This window comes from Carlito syrichta, unplaced genomic scaffold (genome assembly GCF_000164805.1).
Source record: "Carlito syrichta isolate Samal-C Ts95f unplaced genomic scaffold, Tarsius_syrichta-2.0.1 Scaffold302526, whole genome shotgun sequence".
Lineage (NCBI taxonomy): Eukaryota > Metazoa > Chordata > Mammalia > Primates > Tarsiidae > Carlito > Carlito syrichta.
Window position 1 is genome coordinate 366,900 of NW_007246622.1, and position 16,548 is coordinate 383,447.

Genomic DNA, 16,548 nt, shown 5'->3' on the forward strand with positions numbered 1-16,548 from the left:
TAGGTTTTATTTAACTCAGTAATTAATGAGGGAATCAGTAAGTTGTCAAAACTAATTCAAAGAATGTTTGAAAGGGAATATTAAGGTAAAATTGTTGGATTAGATATAAAACTGGTTAACGTCCAACAGGATCAGTGTTAACTGAGGGCACTTTTCATTGGAAAAAAATTATTCTCATTTCTACTGAACAAAAACCTTTTTTTTTGAGTTGAAGTCTCACTCTGTCGCCCAGACTGGAGTGCGGTGGCCGCTCCCAGCCACCGCAGCCTCGACCTGCTGGGTTCCAGTGATCTTTCCGCCTCAGCCTTCCAAGTAGCTGGAACTACAGGCGTGCGCTACCACTCCTGGCTAATTTTTTGATTTATTGTAGAGATGAGGTCTCGCCAAGTTACCCAGGCGGGTCTCAAACCCGCGGGCTCAGGCAATTCACTCACCTCAGCCTCCCAAGCCGCAGGATTACAGGCTGAGCCACCGAGCCTGGATACAGAAACCTTTAAGTTAACCTCTGCTCCTACAAAGTTGCAAAATGGACCAGACAACAGGAAGTCTTGCCCAGCACTGTGAGAACATCCAAGTAATTTCTTTTTCCCTTTTCAAGTTGAGCATACTTTATCTGTCAGTGTGATCTGCCCCATCCTAGCATTTTTTGGGTTTTTACTTCCTCTGACTATCACCTTAAAAGATTCTCTCAGTAACCCTCTGTATGCATGGAAATGGATGGTTAATACACTTAATGGTAGTATATAAAATAGAAAAATATTTCCCAATATATTTGAATCAGCATGCATTCCCTCAATATTAAATTAAATAATATATTTTTAGATTATAAATATTAGCATTGGAAGGACCCTTAGGTTATTAGATATTTGGGATTAGAAAGGTCTTGGTGATCTTCAGTAGATGAGAAAAAAAATCTCAGGCAGAATAGGTACTTTCATGACATAGAGGTGTAGATAAGAGATTTTAACCATTGCTCTGGATCGTGGGAAATCTCCAGTGTTTTTTGGCAGTAGTCCACCTTATTTGTATATCAAATATCCATTCATGTCTGCACCCATGTACAAGGTGTCCAAGTGGTTCACCTTCCGCTCACGGAAAATTTCAAGCATTCAGGAACTCCTGAATGTGACAGTGAATGGTCCACATTCAAGGCCAGCACATTAAATCTCCCTTTCTCTCTCCTGGTTCTGAGACAAAGAACTTCTTTCCACTTCAGTGACTTCCTGTTCTTTTAATGTCTTTCTTTTTTTTTTTTTCAGTTGGAGTCTCACTCTGTTGCCCAGGCTAGAGTGCAGTGGCATGTTCACAGCCATCACAGCCTCCACCTGCTGGGCTCAGGCAATCCTTTTGCCTCAGTCTTCCAGGTAACTGGAGCTACAGGCATGTGCCACCATGCCTGACTAATTTTTTGATTTATTGTAAAGATGAGGTCTTGCCAAGTTGCCCAGGCTGGTCTCAAATCCCCGGGCTCAGGCAATCCTCTCACCTCAGCCTCCCAAAGTGCTGAGATTATAGGCATGAGCCACTGTGCCTGGCCAATGCCTTTCCTTTTTACTATTTCTTTCCTGGTCCACTTTCTCTCACCGAGAGAAGAAAATGTCATGAGTATAAATACGTGTGGCTCACATTTAGGCCTAGAACATTTTTGAGGCTTTAATTTGTGTTTTTATATGAATGGATAGACTGGAGAAGAAAACACAAAAGCCCTGAAGCCTTTGTGAAAGAGCTGAAGGAAAGAAGTTAGTTCAGTGGATATTCAGGTGTAACCCTAGCAGCACATAAGTCTAACATCCAGGTAGTTTCCCACTTCAAGACTGATGCCAATATTTTGGCATGATTTTCTGTCAATTCTATTGCATTTAAACTGTATTTGTCATAAGAACTTATTAATCTAGGACTGAAAAGAGAAAACTGCATATCTTGAAGCATATGACAAGTTAAGTCAGATATAAAGAAAGGATTCTTGGTACTGAAGTATACTAAACTCAGAGTACTTTCCAAATTGTAAAATATTCTACTATGGAAATCTTTTAGAAGTAGAACAAATTCTCACTTGTTGGATTTTGTTTATATCATCTGTCACAGCATTTTCTCACACTGTTTGTGTTTTATGTGATGTTAATAGATATTCCTGGAAAAACATTTTTTGAGATAAAATAAGTTTAGAAATTTATTCTAAGCATAGTTACATGGGTTCTCTTCTAAAGGACTTCTTTAACATGTTGAAAAAACTTGTGAAACTCCAAGAGGAGGAATAAACATGTGAAACCTTATGAATTTGTCTTACAAAAAATTTTCCTTCCCCACCTTTTTTTTTTCCTTGAGGAAAGCTTATTAGTATATTTTGAAAAATAGCTTGAAAATGCCAGTCTATTTCAATTCCCTCTTTACACAAATGATGACAGTGAAATCCAGAGATAGTTAGTGGCATACTTAAAAGTAAGGAAAAAACACAGACTTTGTTAGATTAATCTACAATGATGCAGCTATAATTTTTATACATAGCCTAGTCCTCAAGTATAATTCTCAAGACAGAGAACTGCTGAAAATAGTTACAGAATCATTTAGTTTAGACAACTAACTTTTTTTACTTGAGATGGAGCAAATGGTTGGTGTATATTTCAGAGCTTAGGATAGAGAGCATTGAGTTAAAGTCTAGAAAATTATAGTGATCTTGTCTCTATTATCAGTGCTGACTTGAACCAATCTTTTAATTCACTTATACTCCATTTTGCCAATTTTGAAACAGAAATTTAAAACTATCTTATAAAGATATTTTAAGTATTAACATCATTTTAAGAGAAAGTTGTATCAGAAAAATGCAACCATATCATTTTCTAAGGCACAGATAGTACTTGGTAGTTGTTAGGTCAATGGTAATCAGCAGGGTTAATGTCTGGACGGTACTTGCTTGAAGCTACTATTGCATTTTAACATCAGTAAACAATACTCCAAATTATTTTCCAGTGCTTGCCCATCTAGTGTCTGTACTCTCAAATCTCTAACAAGTTTTAACTTTTGACTCCAAATCACTTGAGGTCCAGGTAGGCAGGTGGGAGCAATTTTACTTCATTTTCCCAGAATAAAAGGTTAAGCAATTTTCCTAAGGTATTTGGTATACCAGTAAATGAGCCAGGAACAAAATATAAAGTTTGAGAACTTTATTGCTAACCCAAAAGGAATGGTTTATTTTCTTTCTGAACTAATTATTTAAACTTCTTGCTTTAAACATTTTTCAAACCTAAGCTAAAGGATTCTGGATATTTCACATTTTATTCCATCTTAAACTTTGCTCTGTTTTTATTTTGTTTGTCAAGTTTTTCACACAATTTTAACAGTGACATGTCTAATTATATGTAAAAATCATAGTGATTAACACAATTTACCAAATCATTTTTTTGAGTAATGAATGCACTCCCTAAGTGGCAAGTAATGTAGATTAAAAACAAGAATAAATGCTTCTAGTTACAAAACAAACAGACTTTAACACATGTTTTTCTACTTAAAAAAATTAATAGTTTTTGAAAGAAAGCAAAGCAGTCAAGGAAAACATATTAGCAGGTCAAATTTAGCTTGCTCTTCTGGGGGCGGGGAGAGAGAGAGAGAGAGGGAGAGAGAGAGAGACAGAAAGAGAGAAAGCACAACTATTAGCATTCTGTAAGAAAAGGAGAGAAAAGATAGTTTTCAGATGGGATTTAAGCCAGAGAGGTCTCTTATGCCCAGAAAGATCAATCTGGGTAAATGAGTTCTCCATGTATTATTACCTAAGGGTAGAGAAAATTGAAGATGAGATTTTTTTCCCCCTACTTGTTTGACCTTGCTGCATAAATATGATGTAAAAAATATGTGTGGAATTTGATAGTCGCCTTTTCCATTGGTTAAATCTTGACACTTTTAACTCTTTGAGATTTTTCAAATTTGGTATAAGGGACATAATTTCTTCATATTTAATCTTATCTGTCCTCATTGAAATATAATTGTATTTGTAATCATGACTTCAATAAAATTCAGATTTGCAGAGAATCTAAATGCTTTCTGCCCTGTAAAAACAAATACCCAACCCTTGTTGCTGCACTCAAGGATGGCAGTAATAAAAGTGGTTAGAAAATCAATTTAAACTGCATTTGTACTTTACCAAGAGCCCTGTGACACTTACATTGGTAAGAGTTATGCCTTCCAAATATGTGATCCTCTTTTATAAGCAACTAAAAACCTTGCAGCTTCAGTCACACTCTCCAAGCAAGAATAAATGACCTCAGATCAATCCATTTTCATAATACCTGGCACTTGTAGAATGGGGGAAAGAAATGAGATTAAAAGATAGACAATAGAAATGTGAGACCTAGGCTATTTTAACCTAAGATTGCACTTTATGTGTATAAATGGAAAAAACACATTTTGTTCTGCGTGTCTTAATATCTTACAAACTCGCAATTATGATAAACTAAAGAGTGTGTAGAAAATGCTTTCAGGTCTTATTTATCTTTGTGAGTCCTAGGCTTATCTCACTGTTTAACATAGAAGACTCGACAGTGCTCATGGTACGAAAGAAGGGACAGATGGATGGTCTGAAAGACACACGTATCCTATTTTAATCAAAAGACTCAAATCAAAATAATTTCTGAACATGGATATTTTAGTGGAAATAAACAAATTCACTAAAATATTTTGTTGTGATGCGTTACGTTTTGTCTAAGTGGTAAGAAGCTAAAACACGTCTGTGTTTCTCCTTTTTTCTTTACTACCAGAATTTGCATATTTGCTTTTCACATCATAAAAATAGACTTACATGAGTCTATATTTCTAACTACTTTTGCTTATGACTACCTTTTACTTGTTAAACCTTACAGTAAGCAGAAAGTTCACACTGAAGTGGCTGGAACTCCTCTCTCTTGGTACCTACAAATGGTGGTCGGTGTTCAGAAAAAGTTCAAAACTTGGAAACACAACAAAAGGAAAATTGTATGTTCTTTTAATATCATACTAGAGCATTGTCTGAGAGCCTTGTTCAAGGATTATGTAATTCTTTAGAAGATTGCACCTTCATTTGTCTCATTTATAGTCATGTGTCACTCAGTGATGGGGATACATTCTAAAAAATGCCTTGTTAGGTGATTTCATTGTTGTGTGAACATTACAGAATAAACTTACACAAACGTAGGCTATAGGGTGCAGCCTATTGCTCTTTGGCTACAAACCTAAACAACATGTTACTGTACTGAATACTGTAGATAACTGTAACATAATGGTAAGTATTCATATATCTAGACACATAAAAGGTACAGTACAAATACAGCATAAAAGATAAAAAGTGGTGCACCTGTACTGGGCACTTATCATGAATAGAGCTTTCAGTATTAGAAGTTGTTCTGCATGAGTGGTGATTGAATGTGAAGGTCTAGAACATTACTGTACACTACTTAGATTTTAAAACGCTGTACACTTAGACTGCATACATTTATATAAAAATATAAAGTAATTGTGCCATGATGCTATGATGACTCCAGTGTCACCCGGTGACAGGATTTTTTCAGTTTCAATATAATCTTATGGGACCACCCTCACATATTTGGTCCATCATGACCCAAACGTTGCATGCAGCACATGACTGTGCTATTGGTTAGGTTAAGACTCTGTGAAGTTACCTGATAATTTGTTGGTTTTTGTCTGATAGAGATGCAAGTGAATACAGACTAATGCAAGATAAAAAACACAAAAATTATGTTTTATGTTTTATTTCCTTGTAGAATATTAACCAGTTTTGTCTGTGACCAAGCAATATTATTTTAGCATTCTTTCAGTGCCCATATGTGCTCGTTCTCTTGAATTCTCTTTGAAACAGCTTTACCATCCTTTTGGTTCCTTCCTTAATGAATTAAAGAAATCTTTGGTATGGAGTCATTATATATTCATACAAAAATCATGTTTATAATTTTCTGAAAATTAAACTTGGACACTGGGCTTGAGTTACCTTGTCAGAATCCTGCCTCAGAGGATTGGTTATTGGGCAGAGAGAAATTTAGGTTTTGTGGGGCATGAAACTTACATAATTGTAGGACTTTTTATTTTTATTTTTTAGTGGAGTCTCACTCTGTCGCCCAGGCTGGAATGCATTGGCACACTGACGGCCACTGCAGCCTTGACCTGCTGGATTCAGATGATCCTTTAGACTCAGTCCTCCAAGTAGCTAGAACTACAGTCACACGCCACTACGCCCAGCTAATTTTTTAAAAAAAATTTACTGTAGAGATGAGGTCTCACCAAGTTGCCTGGGCTGGTCTCAAACCCATGGACTCAAGCAATCCTCTCCTCTCGGTCTCCCAAAGTAATGGGATTATAGGCATAAACCACTGCACCTGGTCAATTTTAGGGCCTTTTATAATGAAGAACTTTCAAGATATGTAGATAAGGTTGTGCATAAAAATTATTAGAATGAGAAAAGAAATCACAAGTTACATTAAAATCTGGAGATTGGGATGTCTTTCTGTGAACTCTCTCTTTTTTTATTGCACTATAGTTTTTTTGCAGTTTTTTTACACTTTTATTTTTAAATTATAGATTCGGAGGTACATGAGCAGGTTTTTAAAAATTGATGTATAAAAATTGTACATATTATGAGGGCACATGTAATATGGCTTGACACATGCACACTATGTGTAATTATCAAATCAGGGTAGCTGGGGTATCCATCACCTCAAACCTTTACCATTTCTTTGTCTTGAGAGCATTCCAAATCTTATAAATTCCTAGCAACTCCCAGGTCTTAAAAGAACATGTGCAATGGTGAGGGCCTCTTAAGCTTCATTAGTTTCATCTTAAACCAGCTGGGTGAGGGGATGTCAGAGAGCAGGGGATTGGGGAGGATTAGGTTGGGAGTATCAAAACAGAGAACACTTTCTACCTTGAGCACCTGGACCAGGGCTTGGTGGAGACCCAGGCATGTATGTGCCGAGAAATCTGGCACTGAGTTTCTGTCTCAGGCAGCACAAAAACCCATTGATACAGAGCCATGAGAAACCCTTTGGAGGTTTTTCAATCAAATCCCTCCTGCCCCAAGCTAGCCCCAAACTTGGAGAAGCTAGAAACAGAAGAGAGAAAGAAATTAAGAACGTACTACATTCCTTCCTCACTCTAAATTATTGAACTTGAGTTTTGTCCAACTTGTCAGGAGACTGAGTTTGATCACTAAACTGGGTGGTTTGAATCAGATGAGTTAATATGTATCAAAAGTAGAAGGCTCTGAAACCTGAATGATATTTCATTAAGGAAAATAGAGATCCTACAGAGTATGTTTAATATCAATGACAGAAGAAAAAAATACATTTTATACTTGCACTCCATAAAGCTTAAGCTGCTTTTAATGAATGGATTATGTATTAAGTACCTTAAATGCTCAATTACGCAATACAATGTGAGACAGAGAGAAAACTATGCAACCACGCCTTTCTAAGTTTTTACCTAAAACCTGATTTGCTGTTTTTTCCTTTTTCCTTTGTTTCTCTAGCAACTGGGGCTGCCTGCAATGAAGATGTTTGGAGGCCCTCTGTTCAACTTTTTTTTTTTTTGAGTTGGAGTCTCACTCTGTTGCCCAGACTGGAGTGCAGTAGCCGCTCCCAGCCACCGCAGCCTCGACCTGCTGGGCTCCGGCAATCCTTCCACCTCAGCCTTCCGTGTAGCCGGAATTACAGGTGCGCGCTACCACGCCCGGCTAATTTTTTGATTTATTGTAGAGATGAGGTCTCGCCTGCCCAGGCGGGTCTTGAACCCGCGGGCTCAGGCAATTCACTCACCTCAGCCTCCCAAAGGCGCGGGATTACAGGCTGAGCCACCGAGCCCGGCCTCTGTTCAACTTTTATAACAGAGAATAACCAAATATAAATGAGTCTTCTAGTCCAAGGGACATGTAAATCCTGTGTACAAGTTCAAGGATGTTGACTACAGACAGAAAATGTGGCAACTAAGAAGGGTTAAATATTTGAAGATGTTATGAGTCTGAATGTGTGGTGAGAAATTGATCTGAAATAGACTCTTTTTTTTCTCTTGGTATTTAGACGAATAGGGTAGACTGCTGAGCTAGATTAGGGGTAATCTGAACTAGATACAGAGTAAAAACTAAAAAAATCTCAGCAGGTGATGCCTAGCCACATGACACTGTGAAATGACAATGAAGACAGGCAAAATTTTGTGGGGGGTTGCAACTCATTGCAGAGCAAATGGAAAAGCTAAGATACAATACCCTAATTCTTTCTACTGTGTAACAGCTGTTACTATTACAATTTCAGATTCAATTTATGACTCCTACTTCATTTTGAAGTGGTAACTAACTTGGAAACTAAATACCCCAGAAATCATAAAAAACTGGCTTCTTCCTACCAGACAGTGTTAAAAAATATGTCTACAAGATGAGATAATAGGGAAAAATAGACTGAAAGGAGAGAATAAAAGAAACTAACTCACTTCTATTCACATGGGGCACTGAGAATAACAATAGTCCTCTAATGTTAAAAAATCCACGTCCTTTTTGGAGATTGCTTAATATGGAAAAATTAATAATTAAAATTGGATTTGATTTTCTTGGTCCAACTCAATTAATTGAATAACATTAATTTATCCAATTTCTTGCCCTAGTCCAGTGGTCTGCAAATATTGGTTCTTGGGCCAAATCCTGCTAGCCATGTACCTTTGTAAATAAAGTTTTATTGGAACACAGCCACGTTCGTTCATTATATTTTGTCAATGGCTGAATCCCTGATAATACAATGGAACAGTTGAATAGTTGCAATACAAAATGGAAAATATTTGCTGTCTGGCCCTTTACAGAAAGAGCTTGCCAGTCCCTGCCTTAGCACATGGAGCACAGCACTAGTTAGCGATGAGTAAACGCTGTGAGAACAGCTAGAGGCACAGGAAGCACATTCATTCAGATGTGGGAGTTATCGACTTTCAGCTCATGGTAAAACGCATGCACACGTGCTTAGCTCCTGGTAAAATTAAGGCTAAATTTAAAATTAGTGTCTCAATAATAATTACGTGCTATAGTCTCAGTGACAGAAGTTTTCAGTATGTGTGGTGGTTATATGGGGTATATTTCCAAACCTGATGCTCCTTTTTAATTATTGTTTAATCTATTTTAAAACATCTGGCTCAGAGAGGGGAAAGTGATTTAAACATTTTCTGTTTAATTTGCCAACCTTCCCATGCCCTTTTGGAAACAGCTTGTTTTGGGTCCATAGAGATTTGGATACTCAGAATAACCCTGCTGTATCACTTTTCTAAACTGAATTTCACTACATGCAATTTGGACATCTCTGAAATGAGCAACCACAGGGGTTTGAAAATTCTAGCACAGATTTATAACAAAATGAAAAAAGATTGGACACTGTCCAGAAACATGTGATGGTGCTCAAAGCAGAATGACATTTGCTCAGAAAAGCTGCTGAAGTGTTACTTCTCTTAATACTTTTCAACATGAAATTTGTGTTCTTTTGAACAGATTACATTCATAGACAGTATAGGGACAGCACTTTACAACAGTGAATTAGATTAGCCAAGCTACTAAAATTAGTGATGATTTTGTTTGCAAATATCCATTGCAACAACATTTTAGTTTGTAAACCTTAAAGTCTAACTCTATAGTGCTGAAACTGAGCACCATAGAGTTCATTACCTACCCCACTCTTGTGGCAAAAGCATACTTTTTTAGGTGTTATATCTTGCTATGCCACTATTGTTTTTACTTGTTGGGGAAAATAGGCATGTATTTCCAGGAGATATGGAGTAGAATGCTCAAGAGTGAATGTATGTGTGCATTCGTGTATTTTCTACTACTGCATGACAATACTGCCACCAACATAGCAGCTTAAAACACCATATATTTACTAATAGTTTACTATTAGCTTATTCTCAGTTTCCATGAGTCAAGTGTTTGGGCATGGCTTAAGTGGGTCCTCTGCATAAGAATCCCAAAAGTTGCAGCAAAGGTGTTGGTTAGGCTAGGGTCTCATCTCAAGGTCTGACAGGAGAAGGACCCATTTCCACGTTCATGTTGTTGATGGTAACATTTGCTTACTTGCAGTTGTAAGGTGAAGGCTTTGCTATTTGCTGGTTGTGAGTCAGTGGCCACCTTCAACTTCTTGGAAATCACTTCTTGGAAACCACCCTTAGTGTCTTGTCATGCAGGTTACCCCAAAAGGGTTGCATGCTTCATCAAAGCCAGCAAAAGAAGGAATCCTCTTGTAAGATACGGCTTATAATTCTATGTAATCTAACCACGAGAGTGACATCTTATCACTCTATTTTATTGGTTATTTATTCTGTTAGTAAAAATCAAGTCATAGGTCTTATCCACGTTCAAGGGAAAGGGATCACGCAAAGATGAACAACAGGAGGGGGGCAATGGGGACCATAATAGAGTATGTTCGCTATACATAGAAAGAGTGAAAACACAATTCTTGTCACTCTATAATTTCATCCATGATAGAGTCTCATTGAGAATATTCATTTTGGTTGAATGAAACAAATATTTCAGCTGTTAGAAAAGTCAATAGAGAAGATTCTTTTCTGTTTCTATATCACTTAATTGGGAGAATTGCAGATTCTTTTGCGGGTTTTGAAGGTTGCCTTGCTGAATAATTTTGGCATTACTACCTTTTGAAAAATAATTGCCATTAATGGGTTCATTGTAAAGCAGAATATTTACTGAGTAAATCCTTAATTTTGTTTTCTTCAGGAAAGTGATTAACGTCAAGGAAGCTATTTTCACTCTTAGCTCCCTCCCCCCGACTCTCCTTTAGTTTCTTTTTCTTTTCTTTTTTTTCTTTTTTTTTAAGTCAGAGTCTCACTCTGTCGCCCAGGCTGGAGTGCAGTGGCACATTCAGGATCACTGCAGCCTCGACCTGCTGGGCTCAGGCGAGCCTTCCACATCAGCCTTCCAAGTAGCTGGAACTACAGGCATGCATCACCAAGCATGGCTAATATTTGATTTATTGTAGAGATGAGGTCTCGCCAAGTTTCCCAGACTGGTCTCAAACCCATGGGCTCAGGCAATCCTCTTACCTCAGCCTCCCAAAGTGCTGGGATTATAGTCATGAGCCACCATGCCCAGCCTTCCTTTACTTTCTTAGAAATTCATATGTTGTACTTATACTGAACAGGTCTACATTGCTGTTATTGTACAAATGTACAAATCAAGTCACAGACTCAGGCAAAGTGAATCAGAAGCCAAATTTCTAGACGCCTGAAGAAACTATCTTTTCCTTTACTACCCAACCGTGCTTGTTTTTTTCAAATTTATTACCTTGACTTTATCATACCTGTCCAGTCCTCTGTTCCTTGTGTTTGCCATTTGGTTCTTTCTCTCTCTTCCTCTTTTTTCATTTTATCTCCTAGTGATCATTTCAGAGCTCATCTCTGCCTATCATTTTTTACCCAGCTTTTTGAATTTTTCTCTTTTCCACACTGTGTATACAGATGCTTACTTTTATGGAGTCATTACTGACTACTTGATAGCTTGCCCCTTGGTAATACTGAGGTGAATTAATTAAGCTATTTCCTGTGAGATTTGGTCAATTTTTCCTTGACTTGAATTATTATAATTTGTGCCTGTTTCAGCTTCCACTCTGTCATCAGTCCTAAAATGAAGAATTCTCAGAGGATTGAAGACCTTTGGGCATATGTTTACACTGTCCAAATGAGACTCTCTCAGGGTTGATTCACTTAAGACATTTTAGTGAAGCAGAAAGTAATTTTAATTAACATCTTCATAAACTTATAAGCATGATAAATCTGTTTCAAGGGGGAAAAAGATATAGTATGGCAAATAAAAAGAAAAAAACAGTTATAGGTAATTTTTTCTCTGGCCCTAATGTTAGAGATTTAAGCAAGTTCTTTTTTGGAAGAATAATACAAAACAAAAACCAATAAAAATTAATAAATACACCAAAACTATCAATGAATAATAACCTATCATTCATATTTACAAAAAGCAGGAACACCTTGGATCCATTTGAAATTGCCCAAATCAGGTCCATTTACCTAGTTACTTTCAGAGTCTTGAACTCTCTTGTCATTGGAGTCACAATATGTACATTTCTTTGAGCAAACAGATATTCACCACATGCGCCTTGCCTAGGTGATACATACAAAAACTTGGGGAGTTCTGGACCTTTTTTTCCCATCACTCAGATGACAATGCTGCTGGGTTTTGTTGTTTTAAGAATCTGGACTCATGTAATAGAGATTGGAGATCAGGAGGTGGTACTGACCTGATGCAAGCGCCATTGTTTTGGCACAGATGACGAGCACACCAAGGGACATGGCAGTTCTCAATGTTCCTTCCATGCTGTGCTTCATCAATGATGGAGAATTCTTTGTTGTTTACCTGAAGCTCCCAAATGCAGCCTCTGAACCCACAAATATGGCCCACATTCTTAGAGGTCTTACCATTTGCTGGAATATGGCCAAGGAACATGGATTCAAAATATACCTGCAGGAAAAGTAACAAAAAACCTTATTAAAAGGTGTTGTCAGATTACGTAAGAAAGATATAGGATGTCTGGATCTGTAATTGGATGTTTGAATGTGTTTTTCTGTATAAAATAGGTTGCTATTCTTGGCTAGTTTTGCCACTTCAACTAGATGGTGGGATATACTACTTGAGAAAAGTGTCCTTATTTTACATTTCTTTTTCATCTTTAATGATGTCTAATAATATTTAGCACAAAAAATAGGCACTCAACTAAACTTGCTGATTGATTACTTTGAAATGTATTTTTGACCTCCAGTGTTTGCATTTTAATGTGAACATTACCAAATAATAAATAAAAAAATCCATGTTAATTAATTATTGTTAGGGGTTTAATTATGTCCCTCCAAATTCTTAAATTGACATTCTAACCCCCAGTACTTCAAAATGTGACCTTATTTAAAAATAGGGTCCTTGCAGGCCTAATTTGTTTAGATGGTGTCAATCTGGAATAAGGTGAACCTCTAATCTAATAGGACCCTTTGGACTTTTAGAATGACTTAATAAGGACAAAAGTCTTTTTAGGACTTTTATAAAGAAGATTGGACACAGGTAATCGCGCATACAGGGAGAATGCCATTTGAACATGAAAACAGAGATCAGGATGATGGATCTACAGGCCAAGGAACATCAAATATTACCAGCAAACTACCAGAAACTATGCGAGAGACTTTGACCAGAGTCTTTCTCACAGTTATCAGAAGGAAAAAACCTTGCCAACATCTGGATCTTGGGCTTCTAGCTTCTAGAACTGCAAGAAAACCTGTTGCTTAAGCCACCCAGTTTGTGGTATTTTGGTATGGCAACCCCAACAAACTAATACAATAATATTATACTTTAAATGTCCTAAAATATGATACTTATGCTGCTTACATATGACACTCAGAAAATAAAAAATATTGCTTTTTTCTCCCAAAATATGAATATAAATGTGCATGAATAGAACTTTGCTTAGATTACATTCAATTCCTTTATTCAAAAATCATATCAAGAAAAGACTCCTGTTTTGGAAGATATAAAGAAACCACCAAACCTCAAAGGCAACCAACCCATTTATGACAATTAGTAGGATAAAGAAACTGTAAAATTGGGTTCTTGATCTACCTTTATGTAAATACTCCAGAACCACATCTTACATGGAAGTCAGTACTACAGTCTGCATATAAGATGAACATTTCATAGAATACAAGTTGCCCTTGGAAATCCATTAGGCATCATATTGGAGACTACTATGTTTTCTCTGAATAACTCTAACACAGCTATGTCTTTCTTCCAACTTTAGAATAGCTTGCTGTTTTGTCAGTGAAGCTGCAGGTGAAGCTGACATTTCATGCCATGTTGTATAAAAACTCTAGAACCCACCCCCTCCACCCACTATGTGGTGAAATGTACTACTATGAGGGACAAGAGGGAACAAATACTGAGAATAGAGTAAAATCACTTCTCACATTCTACGCTCATTGTAGAGCTTGTGCTCATTGGCCAGAATGATGCTAAAATCACTATGTGCACTTATGTGATTTAACATGCTACTTGATTTCGACTTTCCCACCCTCAGTAACATATGTAATTGAATCCTCATAATTTTGACATACATAAAAGCAACTCCCCTCGATCGGGATTTATGAGCTACAATTGAAGTCTCAATGTCCTGGTAATGAGACCCTGCTCTTTGGGGTTGTTAGGCATGTGGCAGGAAGATTCTACAACATTTGTGTGCGTAACATTTCTGATATGCCCATTCCCAAACATACTCTCGCACCTCAAGCTGGCATTTGAAAAGGATTTAAGTGGGTATCACAAATGCAATAAAATGGACAATTGTTATTGCCGGAATTAAAAAAACTAGAGCCAAATAATTAAGTTAGAGGTCTGGTGGGGAGGAGAGCGTGAGAGATGCCCAGAATTATCTCTTTACATTTGTACTAATATGTACTGGTTTGCTATGAATGTGCAAACAACAGAAGCATGCTTAATTCTAGAAACATCAAGGAATCTTCATGACCCCAAACAGGTCAAACCAGCTCTGCATTTGAGCTCTTTATCTTTTTTAAAGACTTAGTCTCTGTTCCTAGGGGTATTTCTTATCTGTTTATTTATTTATTTATTTATTTATTTACTATTTACTCAGTACATTCTATCTTGGTCCCAGAGGGTGTTTGTTTTTGGGTGCAGTAGGTTGAAGACCAGCTAAAAGTTTCACACAGCATAAGAGTATTTCTTTTTTTCCCCATATCCTTTCTTTTTCATATGCTAAGCCAGTTTATATTAATTATTCTAACAATCTATTAGTGGAACTTTATCACTGGCTAATGTAGGTGTTTCACTGTTAATACAACTTGGAATCTGTCAAGAACTTTCAGACTCTGCACATCCAAGGCATGACCTTCCTCTCACCGAGATCCTCTGACATCTTTGTGTGTTGATCGCACACCTGGAAAAGCAAACCTTTCACTGCTTTGACAAGTGTGCTTGTTTTAGCACAGAACTGATGGAGGATGGAAGAATACCCTCCTCTTCTGTCATCCGTAGGAAGATATGAGGGAAAGTCTATAGAGCTATCTATGATTTATTAGACCATTAAAAACAGCCAAACAATGGAAGTAGATGGCTCTTGTACCTCTTCTGATCTGAGGCCCACGCTTAGTTGGAGCCCTGAAATGTCTAAAAAAGCAGATGCCATTGACTGCACATAGATAACCATTAAAATGGTTGACTTCCTCTTTTCCCAGACTTTTAATTATCCAATAGGTGACTTTTGTGTGTATAATTATTCCTAAGGAGACAGGTCTGTAAAATAAGTCTTTTCTAATAACTCCTTGTGAATCAGACTATGAAGAATAAAGCCTGACATCAAAAAATGATTTCACAAGGTAAAGGCACGGGAAACAGGCATAGACAATCAAGGAGAAATAATAAAAATATAAATGGTAACTGAGAGAAAAGGATTTCACATCTGACAAGAATGAAACGAGCACTCCCTTTCCTCTCAGAATTTTTCTTTAAAGGAAGAATATAGTTGCCTTTTTATAAAATGAGTGAATGAAATAACTGAATAGGCAAGGGAGAAACAAACATCTAAAAACCAGCAGGATGGGGTGTGGGGGCGGGGCGGTGAATAAGAAATGGTTTGGTTTCATTTTTGTTTTTTTTAAATTTAGGTGTTGGAGTACTGCATACCTTTCTGTAATGACATCCTGATTCAATGTTTACTTTTATTTTACATTCTCAGTTCTGTCTGGAGTTAAATGACTTTTTGTTAATGAAATATGGGTAGGTAACTATAAACATCCTTTTTGGTTGAGATTAATTACCAGAGCATACTTGTCTTTAAGAATATAACTTATAAATGAAATAAACTCGTTCTTATTTAAGAGTCACTACCAATTTTTTGTTTTTAATATTCTCTGAATTGTATGCAAACAGATTTAAAGTCCAAAACATTAAGTCTTGGAATAAAGAGAGTAAGAGATGTTGGGTAAAGTGTTGCAGATGAAAGATTTATGTAAGTAACTTTTCACATGTGAATAAAACTTGAATTCTTAAAAACTATTTAGAGAAACTAAATGAAAAGGGCTAAAAACAGAAGGAGTACTTATCAAAATCCCCATACCTTTGCAGGTAAAAAAACCTCTTTCTTTCTCTTGCTTTGTCCCAATAAACCTGATAGCACACAGTCTCTTCTATATTAATTTATATTTATTTTTAGAACAGGGTCTAATTATCTCTGGATTCTCTAGGAGTCCACAGCAGTACCTTGAAAAGAGGAGGCTTTGTGTAAGTTTGTTATAAACGACTGTGTCATGAAACTCAGTCTTGCTTTTCCTCAGTTTCCTACATGTCTTTAAGGCCTTTTTTGTTTTTTTAAACTTTCTGCTGCCTTAGAATCTTGCTATTTTGCCAGACTCAGTATATGGGAGATCCTCAATGACCATTCTCCAGAAGGAATATCATCTTATCATTCTAATTTACCCTTACATAGAGTACATAGAATACGACACAGTGCTTATATGGAAATTATTGAG

General features: G+C 36.8%; 1 protein-coding gene across 1 annotated transcript in view; it reads right to left on the reverse strand.

Moving 5' to 3' along the window:
- The window catches only part of LOC103259122 (protein eyes shut homolog), a 284,238-nt gene that overhangs the window by 260,399 nt on the left and 7,291 nt on the right, over nt 1-16,548 (reverse strand). Inside the window, exon 2 of the mRNA XM_008056788.2 lies at nt 12,264-12,484. Coding sequence (XP_008054979.2) covers nt 12,264-12,484 — 221 coding nt within the window. The remainder of the gene's footprint in view (nt 1-12,263; nt 12,485-16,548) is intronic.